Source organism: Dasypus novemcinctus, chromosome 10 (assembly GCF_030445035.2).
Source record: "Dasypus novemcinctus isolate mDasNov1 chromosome 10, mDasNov1.1.hap2, whole genome shotgun sequence".
NCBI lineage: Eukaryota > Metazoa > Chordata > Mammalia > Cingulata > Dasypodidae > Dasypus > Dasypus novemcinctus.
In genome coordinates this window covers 119,607,999-119,632,087 of record NC_080682.1, presented here as the reverse complement: position 1 = coordinate 119,632,087, position 24,089 = coordinate 119,607,999, and the positions used below count along the sequence as shown (strand labels likewise).

The following is a 24,089-nucleotide window of genomic DNA, read 5'->3' as shown; positions in this document are numbered from 1 at the left end:
TGTCCGCGGAGCATCGCGTGCTTTCCCGTTTCGTCCTCCAGCCTCAGCAGTGAGGGCTCGGGTGGAAGAGGTGAAGTGCCTTGCATGCCTGGAAGCCTCGTGTGTCGGACTCCAGAGCCTGCACACTGTCCACCTTCTCGGCTGCCTCTCGGCAGGTCGCGGGCCTCCGTGATGGGTCCATGATACGAAGTGCATGTCGTCTCTGATCTTCCACTGTATGGAACATTTTCTGTTTATTTCATTTTCCGACGTGCTGGTTTTCTGATCCTCCGTCAACAGTTGAGTCCCTTGGTAGACAGAGTGACGTTTGATAGCCATCTGAAAAACCAAAACCATGTTTGGCTCTCTGAGGCAGTATGAGGCAGTGGAACGAGTGCTGGCCAGGAGTTGAGGCTCCCAGTCCCAGCTGTGTGACCTTGGGCGAGCATCTTAACTTCTCTGGTCTCAATCGTTTTATCTGTAAAGGAAGGCCATTTGTAACTTTCTCAAGTCCTTTCAACCCTCACATTCAAAACAAATGTCTAAAAGTAAGTTCAAACCACCCATCTAACCAGTATTCTTAGAATAGACTGGGGAATTAAAAAATGAACTAGGGAATCAACCTCTCTGGCCAGCGTGATGCAGCTTCTTGTCCACAGTTGACCAGATAATATCAACCAGGTCCTGCCTGTGATCTTTGGCCTTGCCTGAAGGACCCGTCATCTTGAATGGCTGGAAGCCAGAATGTGCATATGGAAAGCATAAGGGGGAGAAAGGGGGTAGGCTCGGGGGAAAGTGTCGAAACCAGTCTGGAGGGCACCGATGCTTTTTTGGCTTTCTCCGGAGATGCTCCAGTGCTGTCTTCCATCCCAGGATTTGACATTGGAACTATGCCAGACGACTGAGGTTTTTCTGCATAATTCCTACCATGTGCCTGGTATGTAATAGGGAATTAATAGAGTAATGAATAGACAAATAACCAGGCAGCATTTGGACTTGGCCTTTAACATAAATAGGAGCAAGAGGGCCATCTTTTGCAGTCGACTCATTTCTTTGTACGTCGTTGGTGAGAGTATATGATTAAACGAGGAGCTGCACGTTACGTACCCAGCATGTGGGCGAGTGCGAAGCAGGTGCGTTCTACGTATTAGCTGAGGAAATGGCTTTGCTCTGCCCGGGGGCCAGCAGGACGGTGTCTCCCTGCACTGGGTACTCTCCTGCCTTCGTTTCCTCCCACCCAGCTCGCCGGTGTTCACTGAGCATCTGCCCTACCCTCGGCTCTCTGCTAAGCACAGTGTGCGTGTGTGGAGAGGGCAGGAAAGGATACAAAGTGTGAGTCCCGAGAAATGTTCCCTTCTCCCACTTCAACTCGATGGCGCAACAACTAGAGAATCAAGTGCTAATTCGGTCCGTGCAATTGCAGTCCAGGAAAAAATGAGACATCGGTGTGGGCGGAAAGAGAAGATCTGAAAGGGACCACATAGATGGTGGGATTTTTCTTTTAAAAGATCTGCATCTTTACAAACTACTAAATATCCCAAACAACGAGGAAAGGAAAAGGGAAAGAGTTTGATTTATTAAACCTAGCAGCGATGGTCACGTTAGGAAATTCCTAAGTGGCACTTACTACGTTGGAAGGCATTTCCCCTTCTTTGGCCACTTGAGAACACACGCGCCAGATCCTCCATCTCGATTCCTTCCTCTGCTGGCTTGCAGAGGGCTCCGGGGCCGCCGGTTTTCGTGCTCTGACTCACACAGCGTGTGCTCCTTGTGTGACCAAAGCTCTGCAGGACCGGGGGCTGGCGGAGAGTCACTTGGGCAGGAGCTGACACAGGGACCCCAGCAAAAAGAAAGAAAGAAATAGGCTCAGGAAGAGGACTCGGGGCTGGTTGTACTACGAGGGCTTGTGGTTGGGTCCCTCCCCAGATGGTGACTGATGCCACACCTCATCATGTTTGTCTCCAGTTCTGCGGCGAGATGCACACGTCCTCCTTCATCAGGAGAAAAGCACTGCCGTCGTGGGGGGGAACCGTCCACTTGACCCCAGCAGGGATGGGATTTTTTTTTTTTTTAATCTCTTGCATGACTCAGGGTGGCTGCCGCGCACGTATCTGTTTGTGGATTTAGTCACTCGACACACAGTGCCTGGGCATCTGCTCCCTGCCAGGCTCTGTGCTGGGCGCTGGCACTACCGAGGTGCCTCGGATGCGGCTGCTGGCTTCGGGGAGTTGGCAGAGTTCACAGATGGGTGGGCTGAACAAGCGTGCACACAGACCGTTGAGGACGCAGGGTGGCGGGCGCCCCGGAAGAGGCGCCGTGGAAGCCCGGGGAAGGGCGCGCGGCGCTGTGGCCGGGGGCGAGGGAAGGCTTTGCCAGTGCGCCGTGCCCCAGCTCGATCCCCGAGGATGAGGGGCCGCTGCACGGAGCAGGGAGGGAAAGGTGTGGCCAGCGACGTCCCCTTCACTGGCCCCCGCCAAAGGGCGGGCCCTGTGAGACCCTTTCAGGTGACCGCTGCGCTTAGTCACCCCGGGAGCCGTGCAGAGGAGGCCCTAGCCCTGTCTTTACGGGCGAGGACGGAAGCTTAGAGGCAGCGACCCGCCCAGGGTCACACGGTTAAGAAGGGTCAGAACTTGCATTTGAACCTAATTTTGGGAGACTCCAAGGCCCGTGGTCTTTCTGCCACACCTTCCTGCCTCTAACTCCCACCGACGTGGGGAGCCGTTTTAAAAGAGCAGTTTGGGAGAAGCGGGTATGGGTCGAGCAGTTGGGCGCCCGCCTACCACACGGGAGGTCCCGGGTTTGGTTCTTGGTGCCTCCTAAAGAAGATGAGCAAGATATCGAGCTGATGCAGCAGCCAGCGGGTTGAGCCAACACAACAAAGAGACACAATGAGGAAACACAATGAGAGTCGTGACAAGCAGGGAGCGGATGTGGCTCAAGTCATTGGGGTGCCTCCCTCCCACGTGGGAGGTCCCAGGTTCAGTGTCCATTGCCTCCTAAAAAGAAGATGAGCAGACAGTGAGTGCAAACACTGCAAGGGGTGAGGGGAGAAAGAAATAAATCTTCTTTTAAAAAAGAGAGCTATTTGGAAAACAGTAAGAAATCTCGTCATCAGGATAAGTGTTGGCACGTGAATCTGGAAAGGTAGCCTGAAGCCAGGCGCGCAGAGTCTCCTGTGGTTTTTCTTCCCTCTGCAAGCACTGAATAAATGTCCGCTATTTCCCAGACATTAGAGACCCAAAGGTGTGTGAGTACAGGCCCCGCCTTCAGGGGCTCTTGATCTAACCCAGGAGAGCTGGCAGGTCTTCTCTCGTGGAATTGAACTGGAACTCCAGCCCAGCAGGGAGCACTTGCTCTGCTGAAAGCCTTGCATGATGGGAAACCTTTAGAAACGTTTCATAAGAAATGATGATGTGGGAAGCGGATGTGGCTCAGGCAGTTGGGCTCCCAACTACCATATAGGAGGCCCCTGGTTCGATTCCCAGGGCGTCCTGGTAAAGGCAAGCTGCCTCCTTGGAGAGCTGAGAGCAGACAGAAAGCACAAACAGCAAGGGGGGCATAAATAAATAAAGTAAAATAAATCTTAAAAAAAAAGCAAACAAAAAAAGCAAATGATGACGCTGTCCCAGGCAGGGTTTGGTGATGGGCTGTGGTGACGACAGTGTGTGCCCAAGGGTTGTGGATGCGGTTTGGGGCAGAGTTGCTCTTCCTGGATGATTGGGGAAGGGAGGTGTCGCAGCAGGGGGCTGGACTCTGGGTGCAGGGACACTCTCCAGGCATGCCTGGGAGGCAGGAGGCGTCCTCGCTAGACCAGGTGGCTGTCCCCTCCTGTTCCCCCACCCGCCACACCAAGGCGCTGCTACCACCTCGGCCCATTCACATTACAGGCTAAAACACTTAGATTTTGCTACCTGAGGAAGCATGGATATTAGATTTAATGACGATCATAAAACTTTCTTGGATTTCTGTAGCATAGTCTTCTCCAGAAGTTCAATGTCTCCTTAGGCTTTTGTTCCACTTTATTCTAAGCACATTTCTATGGATTAGAAAAGGTAGATTCTGTTATTCCCATTTTATTGGGAAGGATATAAAGACACAGAGATTAATAGACGTCAACCAGAGCACAATTTTGCCGGCCAGTGCAAATTAGGGAGGTGTTCGGAGGGCAGTGTTTGGTTCGCTCTAGCTTTTCCCTGAACGTGAGCGATTGTGGAAACCTCAAGAGCAGTCGTCTGCACAAAGGGAACTTGCCTCCACTACCTCTTCCCTCACCCACCCCCTTCAGATTTGGTCTGCCCCTGATTCAAACCTACCTTTTCTTAAGCACCAGGGACATCGTGTCCCTCTCCTCTCCCCACTTCACTGCCTCCCAGCAAAGTCTGATAAACTTATTTCACCAAAATGGATAGGACTGATGAGCTGACAACCAGCCCACTGGTTTTTCATCCAGTGTTCATCGGATGTCTGGCGTATGCAGAAGGCTGTTAACAGGCATTCCCTAATTTAATCCTCACGGCAACCCCGTGAGGTAGGTTACTATGATTAGCCGCTTTTTACGACAAGGGAAGTTTCGTATCTCATCCCTCCCTGGGGCCTTTGCATCTGCACAGTGGACGCAGAAGGCGGCAGCCGAAAAAGTTATCTTCTCTTGAGCGATCTCGGGCATCACCTGGAGATCATAGAGTAAGGCACTGGATTTTGGCACAGTGTTGACCTTAACGTGCCTGGCTCTTCAGTCAAAGGGGACTATACATTTGTTGGTCGTCTGGGAGGTTTGTGGGATCTTCTGAAATACTGAGAGCTTCGTGCTTACAAATTTCTTGATGCACTGTTAGAGCAAGGCTCATGTATTTACTGTGCGTTCTCGGTGAAGTAAAACGCTTTACCTTTCACAGACATTTGCCTGAAAAAATTAAGGATGACCAGCAGCTGAAGAATATGAGCGGCCAGTGGTTTTACGAAGCCAAGGCAAAAAGGCACCGAGACAAAATCCACGGTGCGGACGTCATCAGAGCGTCCATGAGGAGGCGGCGGCCCCGGCAAGCAGGTGACTTATTGACGAGGACGCTTAGAGCCACACTGGTTTGGGAAGGAGGGGTCAGGAGTCAGAAGCAGGGGTCAGAAGCATCACTGAAATCTGCTGAGGGAAACCCTCAGGAGGCACACTTGGCATCACGTGCGGCCTTTCTCTCAGAATCCTGCCGCCCTGGGTTTAGAGGGGTGAGGGCGGGGCCAGGTGACAGAGCGCGGTGTGGGGGGCAGAGGAGGTCCTTTAGAGGGGCCAGGGCCAGCTGTCACCGTGTAGGTCATTGGAGTTTATAAGGGACCTGCCACCTCTTCTTTGCCTTTTAACTCTGGAGATACAGAACTGGAGATACAGGGCTTAGACGGAGCTCAGCCTTCTCCCTTCAACGACCTGGACATCTAGTACTTCTTTAATCAGCCAAGTGGATCGTTTAAATGACTGTAGCTAGCTCTCTGAGGGCTTGCTGGGAATTCTGTTGTCCTTAAATATTTATCTTTCTGAGTCTGGACTGGTCAACATAAACCTTAAACCTGAGTGTGGCCCCTGCCGGCTAGCCCGTAGTCAATAAGGACCCTAGATATCGTGGAACATCTAACACCCGCGAGGCATGCATTCTCTATTTTTCTTATCACAGCAATCTTGTAAGTAGTATTATCCCCATTCTGTTATAGAGAGAGAGGATATGAAGCTCAGAGACGTTAAGGAATTTGCCCAAGGCCGTGTAGTTGGCAAATGGCAATGCTGGCACTTCAGTTAAAGCCTTTCTGACTCGGCCACACTCCCTGGCAGGTCAGGCTGACTCCTTAGTCCGTGCCATGCATTGCTTGCGGCCCTCTTTTCAAAACCTCCCAGACCTTGAGAAGTCATGAAGGCTGGAGGTGATCGGTGGTATTGGCTCTATTTGCAGCTGAAGAAGCTAAGCGTTACGTGTACAGAGATCGATGGGGCGGACACCACCCTGGAATAATGTATTTGGAAATTGGGAGCCATAGTATTGCTTCGTCTTCCTCACACTGATGGAAGTATTTCCAGCACTTACTGGGGTATGGCCTTAGGCAAGTTGCTTGACCTCTTTGATCCACAGTTTCCCCGTCTGTGAAAATAGCTCCTGCGTCATAGGATAATGCATGCAAAGAACTCAGCCCAGTACCCGGCCCTTTGTCGTCACTCCGTTGATGTTAATTTCTCAAGAAGTGAACAGTCCTGGATGTTCAGAGGCAAAAGAGGAGCCCCGAGGTCTTGGGGGGGCACTAGCACCTGAGCAGCGGGTAGGACCGGTCTGTGTCGAGACTGGGGGCGTGCGGAAGAGGTAGCATAGAGGAGCCTTGCAGACTGGAAGCGTTTGTCCCCTCGTACCCCAGAGCCCAGCCCAGGGTGGGAACGACGTTGCAGATGTCAGCCATGCTTGAGAAGGGTGGTCTCCAGTCGCGGTGAGGAATCCCGGTGCTGAGCAGCCCCCGGCCGCGCACACTGGTCCTGACCCCGACTCAGATCAGAAGTAGTCACCCGCCCCCTTTAAGGGGCACCCGCGCTCCCAGGAGACCCTGCTTGGAGGGCGCCCACCTTGCAGGGACGTCCTGACTTCTCTCGCGGATGTGATCCTGGACCCCTCGGGCTTAGTGACGATGGCCTGGGCACTCAGGGCCAGCCCTAGCCTTCCGTGGTGAGAGCCAGTAAGTGCGTCGTCGGTCACAGAGGTGAGCGAGACCTTCCTGTGTTTATCGTTTTCTGTTTCAGCAGAGCAGAGTAAGAGCAGGGCACAGGAAAGCTGGGTGAATAATGTCAACCAAGATGCTTTGCTTCCCGCAGAGCTAGCTGGCGTAGTAGAAGAGCCAGAAGAAGACGCAGCACCAGGAAGTTCAAGGTAAGACGGGGCTGGTGACGGGCAAGTCATTGCTGAAGAGACTCAGAGTTTCTGTTTGGGGTCATGACAAAGCTTGGTAATGAATGGTAATGATGGTGATGTGACAACCACCTTGTGAATCTAATTAACACTGCTCAAATGTACAACTAAAACCCAGTTAAAATGGAAAATTCTACTTATAGATACATGTTATCACACACACATGCACGAGACGGAGCTTGTGGGGAGGACCGCTGCGTGTGGGATTCACGCCGTGGTGCGCTGAGTGGACAAAATGGCGGGCCATGAGTACAGATGCCAGGCTGTGCTCACGGCGCGGGGACGTGGGGGGTATAAGAGAGAATCCTGCCTCCCGACTGGGACACAACCTGAACAGTATCCTTTCTCAGCCTCCAGGGTTTCTAACAAATCTAATCTTAAATAAAATTTAAATGTTAAATGGTGATTTCTTCTAGCACCAGCAAAAGCTCTTGAGCTTGTCCTAAGGAATTCCCCTTAAAGTTGAATGAAAGTATACTCTAAAAAAAACATAGGGAACAAGTCATTTCAGGGAAAAGATGAATGATGATCAAATTACAACAGCCTGATACAATGGGAGAAACTCAAGCTTGGAAAACAGACATGATCAAATCCTGAATCTATCATTTATTAGCCATTTGACCATGGATAAGCCATTTAGCCACTCCGATTCTGTTTTCTTAACTATCGGCTGGGATGATATCTACCTGGAAAGGCTGTGGTGGGAAGTAGTGCTTGTATATGTAGAATACCTGGCACTTGGTAGGGTCTCAATAAATGCTTCCTAAAGATTGTCTTCAATATTTCAGTCTTAATTTTTTGGTGTTTTCCAGACGTGTCCCCTGACCAATCAACACGTGTATGTGTTCACCCTAAGAAGTAGCCAATAGTGGGCTACGCCACCACCACCTTTTGAGGCATGGTGATTTGCTTTTAGGTATTTAAGGATCTGCCCCTCAGTGTCCTTTCCTAGAGGTATAGTTGTTTATCTTTGGTGGGAAGAGGAGTTTCATTTTTTTCTTTAGATCATCAGCGAAGACAGTTCAGTCTCCGACGGGAGTGAAATCAGTGAATTTGCTGTTGTATAGCCACTGAGTCAGGGTCCGAGGCTGAGGCAACTGAGGGACAGGGATGTTTCCAGCAGAGTTTTCAGGTGAGGGAGGAGGGGGTGTGATCTGGGTAATGGGAGGCCTTTCACAGCCCAGTGTGAGTAAAGTTATGTCCCACGGGTAATAGGACACTGGCCCTGTTAGTACTCATTATGTTTCCATTTCCCTGTTGGAGCAGGGGCCGCTTAGTTTCCCCTGGCTGGTAGGCTGCATGGGTTCCCCCAGGACTGTTTGTAATGCTCTGCTGTATCTGCGGTGGCCGTGTCGACTAGAGGTTAGAACATCTTAATAGTGGCCACCAACTGGTACTGTGACCTTGAGCTAGTGGGGATTTAACTTCTTGGGCCTTTTTCGCCTCACCTCTAAAGTGGGAGTAATGACTGGTTGCTAGCAGGACTGTTGAGAATCGAACGAACAAGTGAAGGTAAAGTTCTTAACTTAGTTCATAGCACATAGTAGGTGCTCAGTAAACGGAAGCTTGTCTGTGTGATCTCAGACAATTCTTTCGGGTCTCATCTCCATATCAGAGCAGAGGTGTCTCACCAGGATGATGTGAGGTTAAACGAAACAAGGTGTGGGGGCCACCTAGAACTTCTCAAGAAGAAAGAAAACGGACGATTTCCAGGGGGCGTTATAATTGCGTCTTATCCCATGGGTGAGCATGGTTGAGAAGTCAAGAATAAAGATGCTAGATGCCTCTGGTATGCTTTGCTCGTTGCAGGTCCACACTCTGAGGCATGGTGAGGATGGTAATCGCCCAGAACTGAAGAAGCGGCTGGTGTTCACTTCCTCCTTTTCATGTCAAAAACTACTACTTTACTCCCTATCAAGTTCCTGCAGTATTTCTCACCTATGCGTTAACCTCTGTGAACTGGGTGTGTTAAGTGTATTTTGGGGCCTGTGCTTTTAGATGAAGTGACCCTCAAGAGAATGACTCAGTATCTGTCAATATTTTCTTTAACCAAGAGTCAGGGCCCGGGAAGTGTGAGCCAGCCAGCAGTGGCTACTGCGGTTTCTGAAGGCGTTTTCCTGATAGGCTCTGTGGAAAGGTCCTTCTTTCTGTTGTGAGCACAGTTCTTTGGTGTCCTGCCCATGAAGAATTAAAATGCTATTGGGGTAAGCGGACATGGCTCAACTGATAGAGCGTCCGTCTACCATATGGAGGGTCCAGGGTTTGATCCCCGGGGCCTCCTGACCCGTGTGGTGAGCTGGCCCATGCTCAGTGGTGCGGCGTGCAAGGAGTGCCATGCCACACAGGGGCGTCCCCACGCGCAAGGAGTGCACCCCGAAAGGAGAGCCGCCCCACATGGAAAAAGCGCAGCCCGCCCAGGAGTGGCACCGCACACACAGAGAGCTGACGCAGCAAGATGGGGCAACAAAAAAAGGGATGCAGTTTTCTAGTGCTGCCAGATAATGCAAGCAGACACAGGAGAACACACAGCGAGTGGACAGAGAGAGCAGACAACGGCGGGGGGGGGGGGGGGGGAGAGAAATTAAAAAAAAAATACTGTTGGGTACCCAGCATGTTATCTCAAACATTGACAACGAAAGGTTCTTTTGAAACTCAGCTTTGTTTGCACAAAGAAGCAGAGAGAGGTTTGGTGAGCGGAGGAACAGAGAACTGTCTACAGCGGCAAAGGGGAAACTGAATCTTCGGAGTTGTGCGCCTGGTTACTGGTTTTCAGCCAGGCAGTGCTGGCTAGCCCAGCATCACCACACTGTTGATGGTGACAGACCAGTCCAGGACAGGCTGATGCCTTTCGTAAAATAGAATGAAAATGAATCCATAGAAAAAGGAAATAAGGGGGAAGCGGACTTGGCCCAGTGGTTAGGGCGTCCGTCTACCACATGGGAGGTCCAAGGTTCAAACCCCAGGCCTCCTTGACCTGTATGGAGCTGGCCCGTGTGCAGCGCTGATGCGTACAAGGAGTGCTGTGCCACGCAGGGGTGTCCCCCGCGTAGGGGAGCCCCACGTGCAAGGAGTGCGCCCCGTAAGGAGAGCCGCCCAGCGCGAAAGAGAGTGCAGCCTGCCGAGGAATGGTGCCGCACACACGGAGAGCTGACGCAGCAAGATGATGCAACAAAAAGAGACACAGATTCCCGTGCTGCTGACAACAACGGAAGCGGACAAAGACAACGCAGCAAACAGACACAGAGAACAGACAACTGGAGGGGGGGGGGGAGATAAATAAATAAATAAATCTTTTTTAAAAAAAGAAAGGAAAAGGAAATAAGGAAACAACAAAGGCTTACGAAAGGTAATCCCACGCATCATGTGCTGGGAAGGCTCAGCAAATTGTGGTGACTCTTTCAAACGCATGTTCTCTGTCCTTACCTCATGTGGACCAGTACTGGGCAGTGCTGGACTGGCATGGGTCCTTGGACCACCCTTTAATAGCACATCATGCCCCCCAGAAATTGTGGAACATTTATGGGATAATCCGCAGTACGTGGCAGAGCCGAGGTGAGGAGTACAGAAGGAGGATGTGAGTATCGCTCCCCACCTGGTCAGGACCCGCGCGTAGATGAAGTATAAGGGGAGCTCAGTACAGCGTAAGGCTGGCTCGGGGGCGAGTGGCCCTCCCTTGCTGTTGGAGGTGCGGTGGTCTGTAAACTGGGTGCTTTGGCCGACACTGAGCCTGGCAGCCTCTGGTAGCCGGGGCCTTAGAAGTCTCCCTCAGACTGAGTGGGACCGGAGGTGCCCGGCCTCTTGGTCTCCCTCAGACTGAGTGAGACCGGAGGTGCCCGGCCTCTTTGTCTCCCTCCCTTGTCCTCTTCCTGTACTGTGGCCTCTGTGGGGACGGGTTCCTCTAGCAGTGTGTATTGTCTTGACTCTGTGGCCAGCAGGGCCCGTCTAGACCCCTGAAGAACAGACGGTTTCTCAAGTGCATTCCAAGCTTCCCGACCCATTTCCCCTCTGCTTCTTCCCACCCTTTGCTGCATTCCCTTATCCCCCCACTGCCCGGTGGCCACCTCAGTTCTCCCTTGGACATTCCTAATATGCATTCCACCCTAAGAATACGAGGCTCTTTAGCACTTAAGCCTGTGTAGATGGGATTTGGGGGCATCTTTCTCTTTCTGAATGGTTGCTGGAAATATGAGCCTAAACCTGTTTGTGTCACCCCTGACTTACTGTCCCAATGATCCTTTTCATCCGGTGTACAGATCCCACGCTGGGGAGATTTCTTATTAGGCTGACTCAAAGTTCTTGATGGCTCTTAAAAGATGTAAGAATTCCCTGGCTATGTGTCCATTTAGGGAACACAGCCTTCAACCCAAGGAAGCAAATTCGTGGGTAGCTATAGAATTCCACATTCCGGGCAGGGGGCCTCTGATGTCACTCGAGGATGGCGGCGCCTGCTCTGACTACGTCTGACCTGGCCCTGGGAATAGCTGGCTTCCCCCTGGTGGCAGCGGCTGCTTGTGTTCCAGATAGCAGGGGATGCTCCTGGCAGGCCTGAGCCCCAGGCAGCTGAGTTAAAAGGGAGCCCAGAAGAAAGGCAATGTAAGAGTGAGAGGTGGAAGAAGCAGGACAGAGAAATAGACTGCTCTCTCACCATTCGGCTGCCTGTGCTTCCAGGCCACCTATTGGAAATAAAGGATCTAAGGGTCCTTGATTATAATTGACTGAAAACACTCATTTAATATTCTGCTAGCACCAAGTAGAAGAAATCATTCTTTGGAGTCACTCATTCACTTTTCATCATTCATTCAGCCAGCAATTACTGAGTATTTATCGTATACATGATGGATAAGGCTGGCAGGCATGGTCATATATTATGATAGGGTGTGATGAGTGTATTTAAAAGGCCACGGGAACACAGGGACAGTGATATTGATTGTGTCTGGGTGGGGGGCAGGATTGCCAGGGAAGCTTCTGGCAATAGTCACATTTAGGTGATTTTTGGACGATGGGAAGGGTTGCAGTAGTTAAATTTGGGAGCGGGCAGTGAGGGCAGAGGGAATAGCGTGGGAATATGGTGGGGCTTAGCGTGTTGGGGAAGTGGTCTAGAATGGAAGGTCTGCTACCTGAGAGGTGGCCAGTTAGGCTGGAAGCAGAGGCTGGGACAAGACTGGAAAGTGCCTTGAATGACAGTCAAGAAGATGGACTTTTTGGTCACAAGGAGCCACTAAATGACTTTTTTAAAAAAAGACTTATTTTATTTCTTTCTTTCTACCCCACTCCCTTGTTGTTTGCACTTGCCAGGAGGCACCAGAAACTGAACCCGGGACCTCCCATGTGGGAGAGAGGCGCCTAATCACTTGAGCCACCTCCGCTCCCTGCTTGTTGCGTCTCTCCTTGTGTTTCCTTGCTGTGTCTCTTGGTTGCGTCATCTTGTTGTATTACCTTGTTGCATTAGCTCACCACTCCAGCCCATCATGTCAGCTTACTGTCCTGCTCATCTTCTTTAGGAGGCACTGGGAACTGAACCTGGGACCTCTCCCATGTGGTAGGCAGGTGCCCAACTGCTAGAGCCACATCTGCTTCCCCTAAATGAGGTTTTGATCAGGTTTACTTTTTAGGCCATCATTCTGGCAACTATGTGGAAGCAGACAATTCAATTAAGATATTGTAGCAGAAGTTTAGGTGAAAGATGAGGAGACCCAAACCAAGGAAGAAAGGAGACATTTAAGAGATGAAATCAATTAGAAGGAAACTGAGGTGTTCATAACACTTGGCGATATCTAAAAATTGATATGGGACATTTGTGTTCCTTGATGAGGGGTGCTCATTGTGGCCAGTATGTCAGAATGGCCCAAGGAACTTCTAAAACTCCAGATCCCCAGGGCTGAGAACCGCTGCCTTGCTCGCTCTCTGAAGGTTGAGGGCCTGCTCAGTCTTTCCCACAGTGTCCCAGGCACATAACCGTGGGTCTAGCGCCCAGGAGGTACTCGGGAAGCCTCTGTGGAATGAACGCACGCCCTCACTCTGTCTTATTGTCCTTCATCACGCCTGTCACTACTTGATATATATACGTATATATTTTTGAGGCACCAGGGCTGGGGACTGAACCCGGGACCTCGTAGGTTAAAAGCCAGCACTCAACCTCTGAGCAACATCAGCTCCCGTAAGTTGGTTTTTTCATTTGTTTCTTGTTTTTTTTTTTTCCTTTTTGGAGGTACCAGGAATCAAACCTGGGACCCCATATGTGGGAAGCACGTGCTCAGCCGCTTGAGCTGCCTCTGCTCCCGTGTATTGATTTTTTGTGTGTGTTCTTCGCCCACCACCAGCCCGTAAGGACAAGGGCTGTGGTTTTTTCGCTGCTGTACTGTTTTGTGCACTACCCTATTCCAAGAGCCCCAAGGGAGTGAGAGGAGCAAGGAGACGAGGGAGAGGAAACAGAAACCCCAAGGAAATGACAGGGTTGACGGCCTGCAGTTCCACGGCTCTGGGTTTCTGGGGAGCCCTCTCTTCAGAATGGTCACTGTGTGCACTGATTATAAAAAGTGGGGGCAACTGGAGGGGCACTCTCAGATTTGGGTAACTGAGAGAGGGGAACATGGAAGGTGGAGAACTAGAGGGCATCCGGGCAGGCCTGCGGCCAGGGTTTGTAATGCCCATTACTCTAAAACAGCCCTGCATGATGTCTCCAAAACAGAGTAAAGCCTTCACGATGGTATTTATTTCCATGACATGGGCACTTTCCTAAAAGTGGAGAGAAAACTATGAGTTTCCTTGCAAGCAAAACTATGCATCTATCTCACCTCCCTTAGTATTTGGTAGAATTAAATGAAGCACTATTTTGTAAGCCATTCATAGTGGACAGAAATGGTAGTCTTCAGGCTTCATTGCCTGTACTTCAGTGATACTTTTTAAACCAGTCTCCCTCTTGTCCTCTGTTTACTGGGAGTCAGTTAAAACCACATCTTAGGAAGTGGATGTGGCTCAAGTGACTGGGCTCCTGCCTAACACATGAGAGGTCACTGGTTCGGATCCCGGTGCCTCCTAAAGAAGACAGCGAGCTGACGCAACAGGCAGGTGCAACGAGCTAACACACAAGATGATGCAATGAGAGACATGGAGAGGAAAAATATAATGAGAAACACAACAAAGCAGGGAGTGGAGGTGGCTCAAGTGGTTGGGCACTTCCCTTCCACATCAGAAGTCCTGGATTTGGCTTCCAGTGCCTCCTAAAGAAACAAGGCCAACAAGACACAGCAAGTGAAAAAACAAGGAGGTGAGGAGAGAAGAAATAAAATTAATCTTTAAAAAAAAAGAACCCGTTAACTCCAAAATAGCATTGTTTTCCACTAATGCTTTCTTTTTCCTAAAAGACTTTTGTTTGAATATATGCCCATCTCTCTCTCCCAAAAGGATTAGCTGTATTCCCTCATCCCAATAATAAGATCCGGGTAAGGCATCTAGCTTGCTCCCAAAGAGAGGGTAAAGGTGAGACAATCTCCAGGACAAGTAATTTGACCTTTGTTCCTTGGATTGAAAGCAAATCCAATGATGCGAAGATTTCATTTCTTGAAGGCCTGTTCCACAGAGTTATTTATATTGAGCTCTTAGAAGAATCCTATACAATCTTAGATTTATATAACCCAAACTGGTTGTGGTAGAAATAGTTTCACTGAGACATCATAGTCACATTGTGCTTGGATGGGTAGATTTGTGTTAGAGAACTCTGTAGCATCAAGTGTAGCAACATCAGCAGCCTGTCATATTTTAGCTGAAAAATTACTTAAAGGGCTTGGCATAGCATGTTTTCTGATTTCCTTCTCTCACTCCATCCCTGAGACATTTCTTCATTTGTCTCTTCATTCATTCTAGCTTCACTGAGTGCCAACATGTGCCAGCAGGGCTTCTGGGTAGGGGATGAAACACAGGATCTGCCCCAAGGAACCCACATTCCAGTGGGATAGATGAGCATATAGCAAAAGAGGGGGTGCCGGGGGAGAGGCACGAAAAATAATCACTCGGAATGTTTGGTTCTGGTTCTATAAACTGTTAATATTTAAGCGGAAAAAAATGCCTCAGAAGAAGGCCTAAGGTGCCTGCTGTTATTTTTAACTCTTTTATGGAGAATGCCTGGTTACGGTTCAGTGTGTTTAAGTTACGGCATGTGCGTGGGAGTGCTTTATGGCTGGGTAATAGAGAAGGAAGATGGGGTGTCCGGCCACCTGTGCGGTGACTTTAAGACTCCTGTAAAGCCCCACTTCTTCCCCATTCTTTTAGAGGCCTTCAAAGACCTGCGTTAGGACGTAGACATTTTTAGGAGAGGGACCCTAATGCCAATATCATAGTCAAATACTGTAATAATTCTCCTCTTGAAGACGTAAGCTCATTTTGTCTAAATGCTATTCTAATATTGCAGGTCCTTTTTGAAGTTTCCCCAATGAAAGAGTCCCGGGTGTGGAATTTGACTTGCTTCACAGTTTAACAATCCCACCCTGTAGAATTTATCGAGTGGCTTTTGTATGGAGGACACAGTCTTCTACCCTCTGAGAAGGAATCTCAGACACAATATCTGCCATAAAGGGGCTGTATTTCCTTAGGAAAAGAATTCATGCACTAATGAAAATCTAACCACATGATGGCAAATAGTGCCCGGCAGGCAGCAGGCCTAATCCCAAGTCCCAATAAAATGTGCTGGAAGAATTGAGACCAGGGAGACCTGCCTCTGGGGTTGCTGACACAGGCGCAGCTTCACAGGGAGGTGAGGTGTGGGCTGGGTTTGGATTTGGGCAGGGAGAACAGGGCTGAGGGGTAGGTTGAGCGGAGAGAGCAGAGTCGGAGGAGTCCCTCGGATGGTGAGTCTGAAGCCCCGTTTGCTTGGCCCGAAGGGAAGAGGGGGAGCCACATGGGGAGAGATGGTGGAGCGCCTCCCATGGCCTGCTGAGCTCAGACTTCCCTGCGCAGGTCTCGGGAGCCCAGGAGAGGTGCTGAGCTGGAGAGGGACACGGGGGTATGGGTGGGACCAGTCCAGACAGTGGTGGCCTGCTGGATGGTTTAGGGGAGTGGCACTTGGGAGTCAGGAGGCCAGATACGGTGACAAATAAAGGAGGTGTCAGCACAGTGGGACACGGAAACAGACGTGAGAGTCCCTGGGAAGGAAGAGCCACCACCGCTTGACTCCGTTCTTCTTGCCATCAACTGCTGCTTCGAAAACCTGAGAAACCGGAAGCCCAAACGTCGAAGCGATTGTCTTTGGAGTCAGGTGCACCTGAGTGCAGATTCCCAGCTCGCTCAACAGCCGTGATACTGAGCAGGTTCCTGAACCTCTCGAGCCCCGGTGTCCTCAGAGTGACATGGAGAGATGATCGTTACCCCATGGGGACGCTGCAACGAGAATAAGGGTAGTTGCTGCAATGATTATTGTCCGATAAAAGACAGGCAAGCAAAGCTTGGCATTCAAATGTCCATCTAGAAAGTAGCTGTATTTCCAGAATCAAGGTGTGAGGCGTAAAACTAGTTTTGCTTGTTTTTTGTCTTTTAAAGACTATTCTTCTGGTTTTTCCTAATCTGATTTTTCCTAATAAACTTGTGAACCACAGATGACCAAGTCTCCCACCTTCATCCTGTTTCCCCCCATCCCCAACCACTCGGTGCTCCAACGAACACTGCAGCTTTCTGGTTCTTTTCTGACTGCCTTGCTTCTTCCTCTCCCCCTCTCTCTTTTCTTTCTGAATGGCAAGAACAGAGAATTTTTGTTTAGTATCTCATAATGTGCCTCCTCGTAGCCTGGCAGACAACAGGGCTTGAAACAAAACAAAACAAAACGTGGTCCCGGGTCCGCTGCTGCCTCCTGGGGCTGGTTAGCTGATCCTTGTTTATTTAGTCGTTCACCGGGACGCGCTGCCGGGGGTGGAAAGGTGGCCCCGCCGCTCCTCGGGGATCTCCTGGTCTACTGTGAGAAATCGGAGATGGATGCATGGAATCAGGTCCCACGGTCGACGCGGAGACACGGCCCCACAGGGGCAGGCGTCAGCTCTGGGAAGGGGGGACACCGCGGCGGGCGGTACGGGCAGTTGGGGCCGAGGGCTCGGAGCTGCGGGAACTGGGTTTCCGGGGAGCAGCAGGAGGAGATGTGGCGCAGCTTGTCCTTTGTGCTTGGTGAGCAGGACCCGGAAGGGAGGAGATGGAGAAGGTGGGTGGTCCGTGGAGATAGCTCCCGCCATCAGCCCTTGCCTCGGGTGCTCTGGTTATGTGACTGCTCTAATTGCCAAGAGAGATGGTACATGCATAGCATCTGAAATAAGAAAGTTCTCCCTCATATCACCCACTGGCTTCTTAAAATGGCACTGGAGAGGAATTGCTCTCTGGTCCTGGGCTATTGGCTGTGTTTTATTCTATGGACACGGCGAGTTCTGTCAATGCCCAGCTTTCTTTTTTCACAGTGGCTGCTAGGTAACTTGCTTCAAGCTTGTGGCCTACTGTTGCAAGCATAGAGGACTCCCTGTAATGTGTTTTTCTATTCGTCTTAATTCTGACTCTATTATAAATTCCTGCCCTCCCTCCCTGCCCTTACCCCCATCCCGTTTTTAACTTTCTCACCTCCACGTGATCAGCCTGTATTTTATATACAACTGCTGTATTTCCTTTCTGGAACAATGAGGAGAGCAAGGAAAGGAAGAGTGGCTCCCTCAAGAGGTCAGCCTTTTCTTGGGCCTAAAGACAAAAATAGCAATTGAAGTACAGAGGTAAGGAAAAGAAATAAAGCTTCAGAAGTAGCCACATCATTATTTTAGTGACAGTAATCTTGGGCAAAGCTCTGTGGCCTTGGGGCAAATTGCTACCCTCCCAGGGCCATGGGTCCCCCTGCTGCACAGTGACAGACCAGCACCCACCCAGGTATTCTCCAGCTCTTGACTCTGATGCCAGCAGGAGGGCTGGCGGCTGAGAACACGGCACAGTGGTTTCAGCCAGTGCCTGCGGCAAGCCCGCTGGAACTGGCCATCTGACCAGATGGTTTACCACTCTCCAGGGCTGCTCTGACCCTCTTCTGCTCTTTCTCAATAGTCAAGGGAGTGTGTTCAGGCTGGAGCCTGCTACAGTCACTTTCCCCCGTCCGCTCTGACTCTGGGGTCCCTTCCTTTCACTCGGGGGTTGCCCTGTCCCTTGGACAGGGAATAAAGATCAAGAGAACCCTCTTCGCTCCTCTACGCTGGCTCCAGGCTTGTAACTTCTTGCCATCTCCTGGATGGTGCGTGTCCTTTTCCCTCTTGCATTTGAATTAACAATCTCCTGGCCAGCCTGGCTGGCTGGGTTGAAAGACCTCAGTGTCCAGGAAAGCTGCCCGAGCCCCCCGGCGCTCCCCACACAGCATCTCTTAGATCCGCTGTCTCTTCTGCTCCTCTGCCAAGTTACTGCCTCACCTGGGACTTTTCTTTAGTTGGTCACTTCCCGACTCCAAGCAAGCGCTGCCGTTAGGCCGCCGCCCTGTGGAATCAGGCCGTCAAACTTCGGGGCGCCTTCTTTCAGCACGGACCTGCTCTCCTTGAGGTCAGGGGCTCACTTTCTGCCCCACATCTCATCTCGGCCTCTGACTCGGAGACTCGAGGTCCTTTCTACAGATTTAAGTTGCCAGCCTCCCGGGTGCCCGGCGCTGGGTGAGTTTCAGAGCTGTGCTCCGGGTGGTTTCGGCCGGTCTTCCGCCGTCGTCGTTTCTGTTCTCTCGTTGCCTTTGCGGCACGGCTTGGTCACCTTGAGGCCGCATCTCCCTCTCCTTGCCGGCTGTTTGATTTTGCAGGTTTCCTCCGCTGTCCTGCCTTTACGGCTTTCGGGTTCAGAAGCGTGATTCGTCCCTGCTGAAAGGGTGAGATTTCGTTCCCTGAATTATTGCTTTCTGAATTCTTTGCAGTTCCAGCGTGGCAAATCCAGCTTCCACCGTGATTGGTATGTCCCTGGAAAACACAAGGAAGCCATCTGTGCCACAAGCTAAGGTAAATTAAGCTCAGATTTCAGAAAACTCATTTTCGGTGGGAATGCCGTTTGTACCATGAAATCAAGATTTGTATTCCATTTTTTGGGGGGTGGGGGATCAAATATGGATTACTTTTACTATCTAGTGTAGAAAGTCACTATTGTGCTAGAGGAATTGATGAATGCTGTGTTACTGCATTGCTGAAGACCCCGATTTCTTGTGCCAGAGAGTACAAAGTCTGAAGCTACGTGGGGCTGCCACTTTAAAGCATTTGGAAGGTGGCGTGTTCGTTCCGTCAGCTCGTTCTCCTGCCACAGCTGCCCGAATCTCCCTTAGAGGCCTGCTTGTGAGAGAGAATTGCCAGGTTATGAACGTGTAGGCAGTAAACATTGACATTCAGTCTTACATTGATGAACGTTCTCGTCTCCATCTACTGACTCTTCTGTCATTAGAACGGATGATCATAATCATGACTGTGAAACACTTCAAGTTATCTTGACAAGTGTCTTCTAAGTCCTTGGAGAGACGTGAATTCCAGTTCTACTGAGTACCACTGTATTGCAGTGAGAGGCTGGTGTGGTAGAAAGCACACTGATGGGAATCTTTTTTTCTTTTTTTAAAGATTCATTTCATTTATTTCTCCCCCCGCCCCCATCTGCTCTGTGTCCATTGCTGTGTGTTCTTCTGCCTGATGGGAATCTGACCTGATCAGAGGCCAAGGTTTTTCCTGACCTTGGCCAGGTCTTTTGTTATATCCAAGTCCAAATTCCCACTTATAAAATGTGGGATTTAGGTTTGAATGCCTGTTTCTTATATACCTTGTAGGACTCTGGAGTTGGGTGTATTTCATGCAATTTCAGTTTCTTGTACGGCATATGTAGTAATCCTGTGCTAACCAAATTAATCAGGACAACCATTTTCCAAACATATCAGGTGATAGCGTTTACTGGATAAAACTATCAAATATTGGAGATAATAAGGATTTGCTAACACTGAGTTGCTGTTATGACATTTAAAGTGAATTTAATAAACACTATTTTTCCTCAGCAAAGGAAGAATCCATTTAATGGTTCCCAGTTGCCAGAAGATCACTTATCTCTACAAACCAAAAATGAACAGTCAAAAAATGGAAGGGCTGGTTTATTTCAGACTTCAAAAGAGGGTAAATATTATTTTTAGGAACTAGATATTTTTTATCTTTGTTATCTGTGGCCCAAGGGAAATTCTCAGAGTTCCTTTCACTAAAATAACTTCCAAGAGAAAGTGAAAAGTCCTGCTGGTTTTCTTATTCTAGTATGCCCATTGGTTTCCTGCCTGAGGGAGAGGGGGCAGAAATTTTAGAAACTGAAATTTCATGCATTCCAGTCGCAGAGTTGCCACTTGTTATGTGACGGCTGTGCCTTATGTTCCCATCAGTGAATTTGGAAACTTTTTGACCACAGGCCTTCTGTCATTCATTTAACAACATTTATTGAATGCCTATCATGTACAGACACTGTTCTTTGTTGAAAATTGAAAGGATTTGCCTCAAGAAGAAAAGGCTACCTGATAATGTTTTGGTTCCCTAACCTGTAATAATCAGTCCAGTCCTCTAGAAGCGTTTGATCAGGTTTGTGCCTTAATTGATTTAAGGCTGCCTCTTACGCAATATTAGTAAACTCCACCATTCTTACATCCCATTACTAGGAATCTTAATTATTAAGATTCCACAAGTATTAAAGATTGCTCAAGGGGTAGAAAGTTAACAGTTGAACAGAGGAGTTAGGGTTTTCAGTTAGCCTGTTTCAATATTACTGTATTTTTCCCTTTCCATTGGGCATTTTGTATAATACAAAATATTTTTAGGAAAAAAAAATACTCTACCTGTTTTGTTTTGTTTTGACAAACAAACTTTTTAAGTATTGAGATTTTCTTTTTAAAAATGGATTTCCCTTCTCTGGTTTCCACACATGAATTTTTTAAGTTGCCTTCTATGTTTTTTAAGCCTCCTTTGAGAAATTTTCTTTTTTTTTTTTTTAACTTTGAATGTTAAATAACCCAAAGTATGTAAAGCATAATCATCTTAAGTGTACAGAGTAGTGAAGTTCACGCATGGATTTTTAAAAGCTTTTTACATTACGACTGCCCTTATGCTACATTATTATCTTAATACTTTTACTAAACGTAGATTAAGTTTATGATAGGTATTTTAAATTGTAAAGTTACTCACCATTTGATATATCATCTTTTTTTCCCCCTTTTTAATTCTATTTTTTTATTTTTATTTTTTGGCATATCATCTTAATGTGCTTTCATTTTCAGATGAATTGTTGGAGTCAAAGGAAAAATCATCTATCCTGGATATTTCAAGCCAAAAGTTAGAGAAAGCAAAGCACACTTTTCCAGGCCCTGTTAATGGGTCCCAAATCAAGGCTCCGATCCCCAAAGCCAGGAAAATGATCTATAAATCAACTGATTCAAAGCAAGAGGATAACCAGTCTTTTCCTAGACAAAGGACAGACTCCCTGAACACAAGGGGGGCTCCGAGAGGGATTCTGAAGCGCAACTCCAGTTCCAGTAGCACAGACTCAGAAACTGTTCGTTTCAATCCGAACTTTGAATCCAAGAGCAAAATTGTGTCTCCCAGTCTCATCATCCACGAGAGAATTTCCGAGAAGGAGCATTCTTTAGGAGATGACTCGCCCCCAAACTCACCAGAGCCACTCAAACACGTGAGATTCTCTGCAGTGCAGGATGAACTTCCCCAGAGCTCTGGGCTCATCCGGGGCCGGGAAGTAGGAGAATTTGGTGTTTTAGAAGCTGACAGGATTAAGAATGGATCAGAAGATGCAGGGATCGGAGGGGAGCTTCGGAATGATCCTGTGCCTTCCCAGTACAGAAAGCCTTTGCCTTTTCATCAGTCAGCCTCAAGCCCGAGTGCATCAGAAAATGAAACACACCAGCCAACGACCTCTCATTCTTTTCCAATTAATGGGCCCCATTTGCACTCAGAAGTTGTAACGGCAAGACCACCATCCCTTGAGAATTCACCCACCGTCAGTGAACACAAAGCTCAATCATCAGAATTAGCACGGCTTGAGTCAGAAGTGCCCAGAAGCCCTGCTGGTAAGAGAGTTGTCCTTGTCAGTGGACGTGGAATGGCCATGCCCAGCCAGACCTGTCGAAGCCCAATTTGCCCCCTAGACTTTCTAGCTATTAGTAGAATCCAGACATGCCCCTGGGGAGTGCTTCTACCTCCGAATGGGCTCGGAGTTTTTCTCAGTCACCAATAATTAATAGAACCAAGATAGCAGTTTCTGGTCCTTATACTTTACCCTAAAACAAAACAAAACAAAAAACTGGATAAATTTATTGACATTGTTTTACGTGTAAATTTAAATAGTAATAAATAATTTTAATTTAATAAATTATCTTGTGTTAAGTTAAATCAAAATGTGTATGGAGATTGAGTCAAAGAACTACTATGTTTGTATAGAATAAATATATCATTATTCATGTAATGCAAATTTATCAAATGCTATTTAACCAAAAATTAGTTTTCCTTTTAAGGTTTAAAGCCTCAAAAGATGGGAAACTAGAGTTTGAGTACTTACTCTGGAAAAGCCTTTGACTTTGGCCTGCCTAGACCCTCAAGCCCTTTGTTCTTAGAGCAGGCATCCTAAACAAGAGGACTGTGAGCATGAATTGAAATTGAAAAAAAAAAAACGTTATTCTTGTGGGGATATTTATTAACTAATACACAGTATAGTGTGGACTTGGTCAGGGGTCCATGGTTTTCACCTGCCTGGCACAGGGGTCCATGAAACAAAAAAGGTTAGGAACCCCTGTCTTAGAGTTTAAAAGCTCTCAAGAAGCTTTCTTCTGGTAGTTGAGAACAAATAAGGATTTGCTTTTTCTGTTAACTGCCCTGCCGATGAAGGTCTTACAGCTGTTGGGATGATGCTTCAAACTACTTTCCATACCTGTACAATTATTTCCTAATTCTTATCATTTAAAAACAATGGGAAAAGCATGCTCTGTGTTCTCTCCCATCTTCAGTAAGTCTGCATGCAACCTGATGATAATTTCTTTTGGTCAGGAACTTTTAAAAGCAACAATCAAGTTTCTGACTCAGTTGCTTTCTTTCTTCCCCTCCCCTTCTCAGTCTTAGGTTAAAGCAGAGTCACTTTTGCTTGAATGATAAACAGTTTCTTGCTCGTTCAAGTCGATCCACTTCTTAAAGAGCCAAGCATATCCCTCACACCCTCTCTGAATATTTTTAAATCGTTTGAACACAACAGAACATTTAAAAAAAATAATTTAAGAAGTAGGTTCACTTACAAGAAATAAAGGAAGTCATTACTAAAGTTTGAGTAAACATTAGCAAGTGATTGGATGAGGATTACTGAACTGTTTATTCAAAAGATACATTTTTTCTTTTGTCATATTTCCATTATTACAATCAGTAGAAAAAATTTTGAAAGAGCTTTCTTGCTTTCCCTCAGACTGTCTTTGTAATTTTTGTATTAACTATTTTGTTTGTGTTTTTCTATTTTTAAATCCCAACTGACTTTTTTTTTAAGATTTATTTATTTATTTATTTCAGAATCCACCCCCCTGCCCCTCCTCATTGTTTGTGCTCGCTATCTGCTCTCTGTGTCTGCTCATCTTCTTTTAAGAGGCACTGGGAACCGAATACATGTGCTCCCTGCTTGCTGTGTCTCTCATTGTGTTTCCTTGTTGTGTCATCTCGTTGCATCATCTCATTGTGTCAGCTTGCCCCACCAACCTGTTGCGTCAGCTTACTGTCTTGCTTGTCTTCTTTAGCAGGAACTGGGAACTGAACACTTCCCCAAAATTCACTTTTTAAAGGTAATTTGAGGGGAGTGGGTGTAGCTCAGTGGTTTGAGAGCCTGCTTCCCATGTATGAGGTCCCAGGTACAATCCCAGTACCTCCTAAATATAAAAATAAAAAATAAAGATAATTTGTGCAGGGGAAACGGATGTGGTTCAAGTGATAGAGCTTCCCCCTACCATATGGGAGGACCTGGGTTCGATCTGGCCTCCTGGTGAAAAAGAAGACAAAGCATGCCTGTGCGGTAAGCCAGTGCCCACATGAGTGCCTGCGTGGTGAGCCAGTGCCCGCACAAGTGAGTCACTCAGCAATGTGATGACACATCAAAAGAGAGGCAAGGGGAGAGTCAAGGTGAAGCATAGCAGAGACCAGGAACTGAGGTGGTGCCATT

At 48.3% G+C, this 24,089-nt stretch overlaps 1 protein-coding gene across 13 annotated transcripts in view; it reads left to right on the top strand.

Moving 5' to 3' along the window:
- The window catches only part of SYTL2 (synaptotagmin like 2), a 132,660-nt gene that overhangs the window by 67,598 nt on the left and 40,973 nt on the right, over nucleotides 1-24,089 (top strand). For 5 of the 13 annotated variants that reach the window (XM_012519522.3, XM_058306120.2, XM_058306119.2 and 2 more), the window contains exons 3-7: nucleotides 4,875-5,026; nucleotides 6,815-6,869; nucleotides 18,802-18,883; nucleotides 19,912-20,026; nucleotides 21,166-21,969. In XM_012519522.3, coding sequence (XP_012374976.2) covers nucleotides 4,875-5,026; nucleotides 6,815-6,869; nucleotides 18,802-18,883; nucleotides 19,912-20,026; nucleotides 21,166-21,969 — 1,208 coding nt within the window. Of the gene's footprint in view, nucleotides 1-4,874; nucleotides 5,027-6,742; nucleotides 6,870-18,801; nucleotides 18,884-19,911; nucleotides 20,027-21,165; nucleotides 21,970-24,089 lie in introns of all 13 variants that reach the window. The other 8 variants (XM_058306117.2, XM_012519519.3, XM_071218300.1 and 5 more) reach the window with 2 other exon arrangements.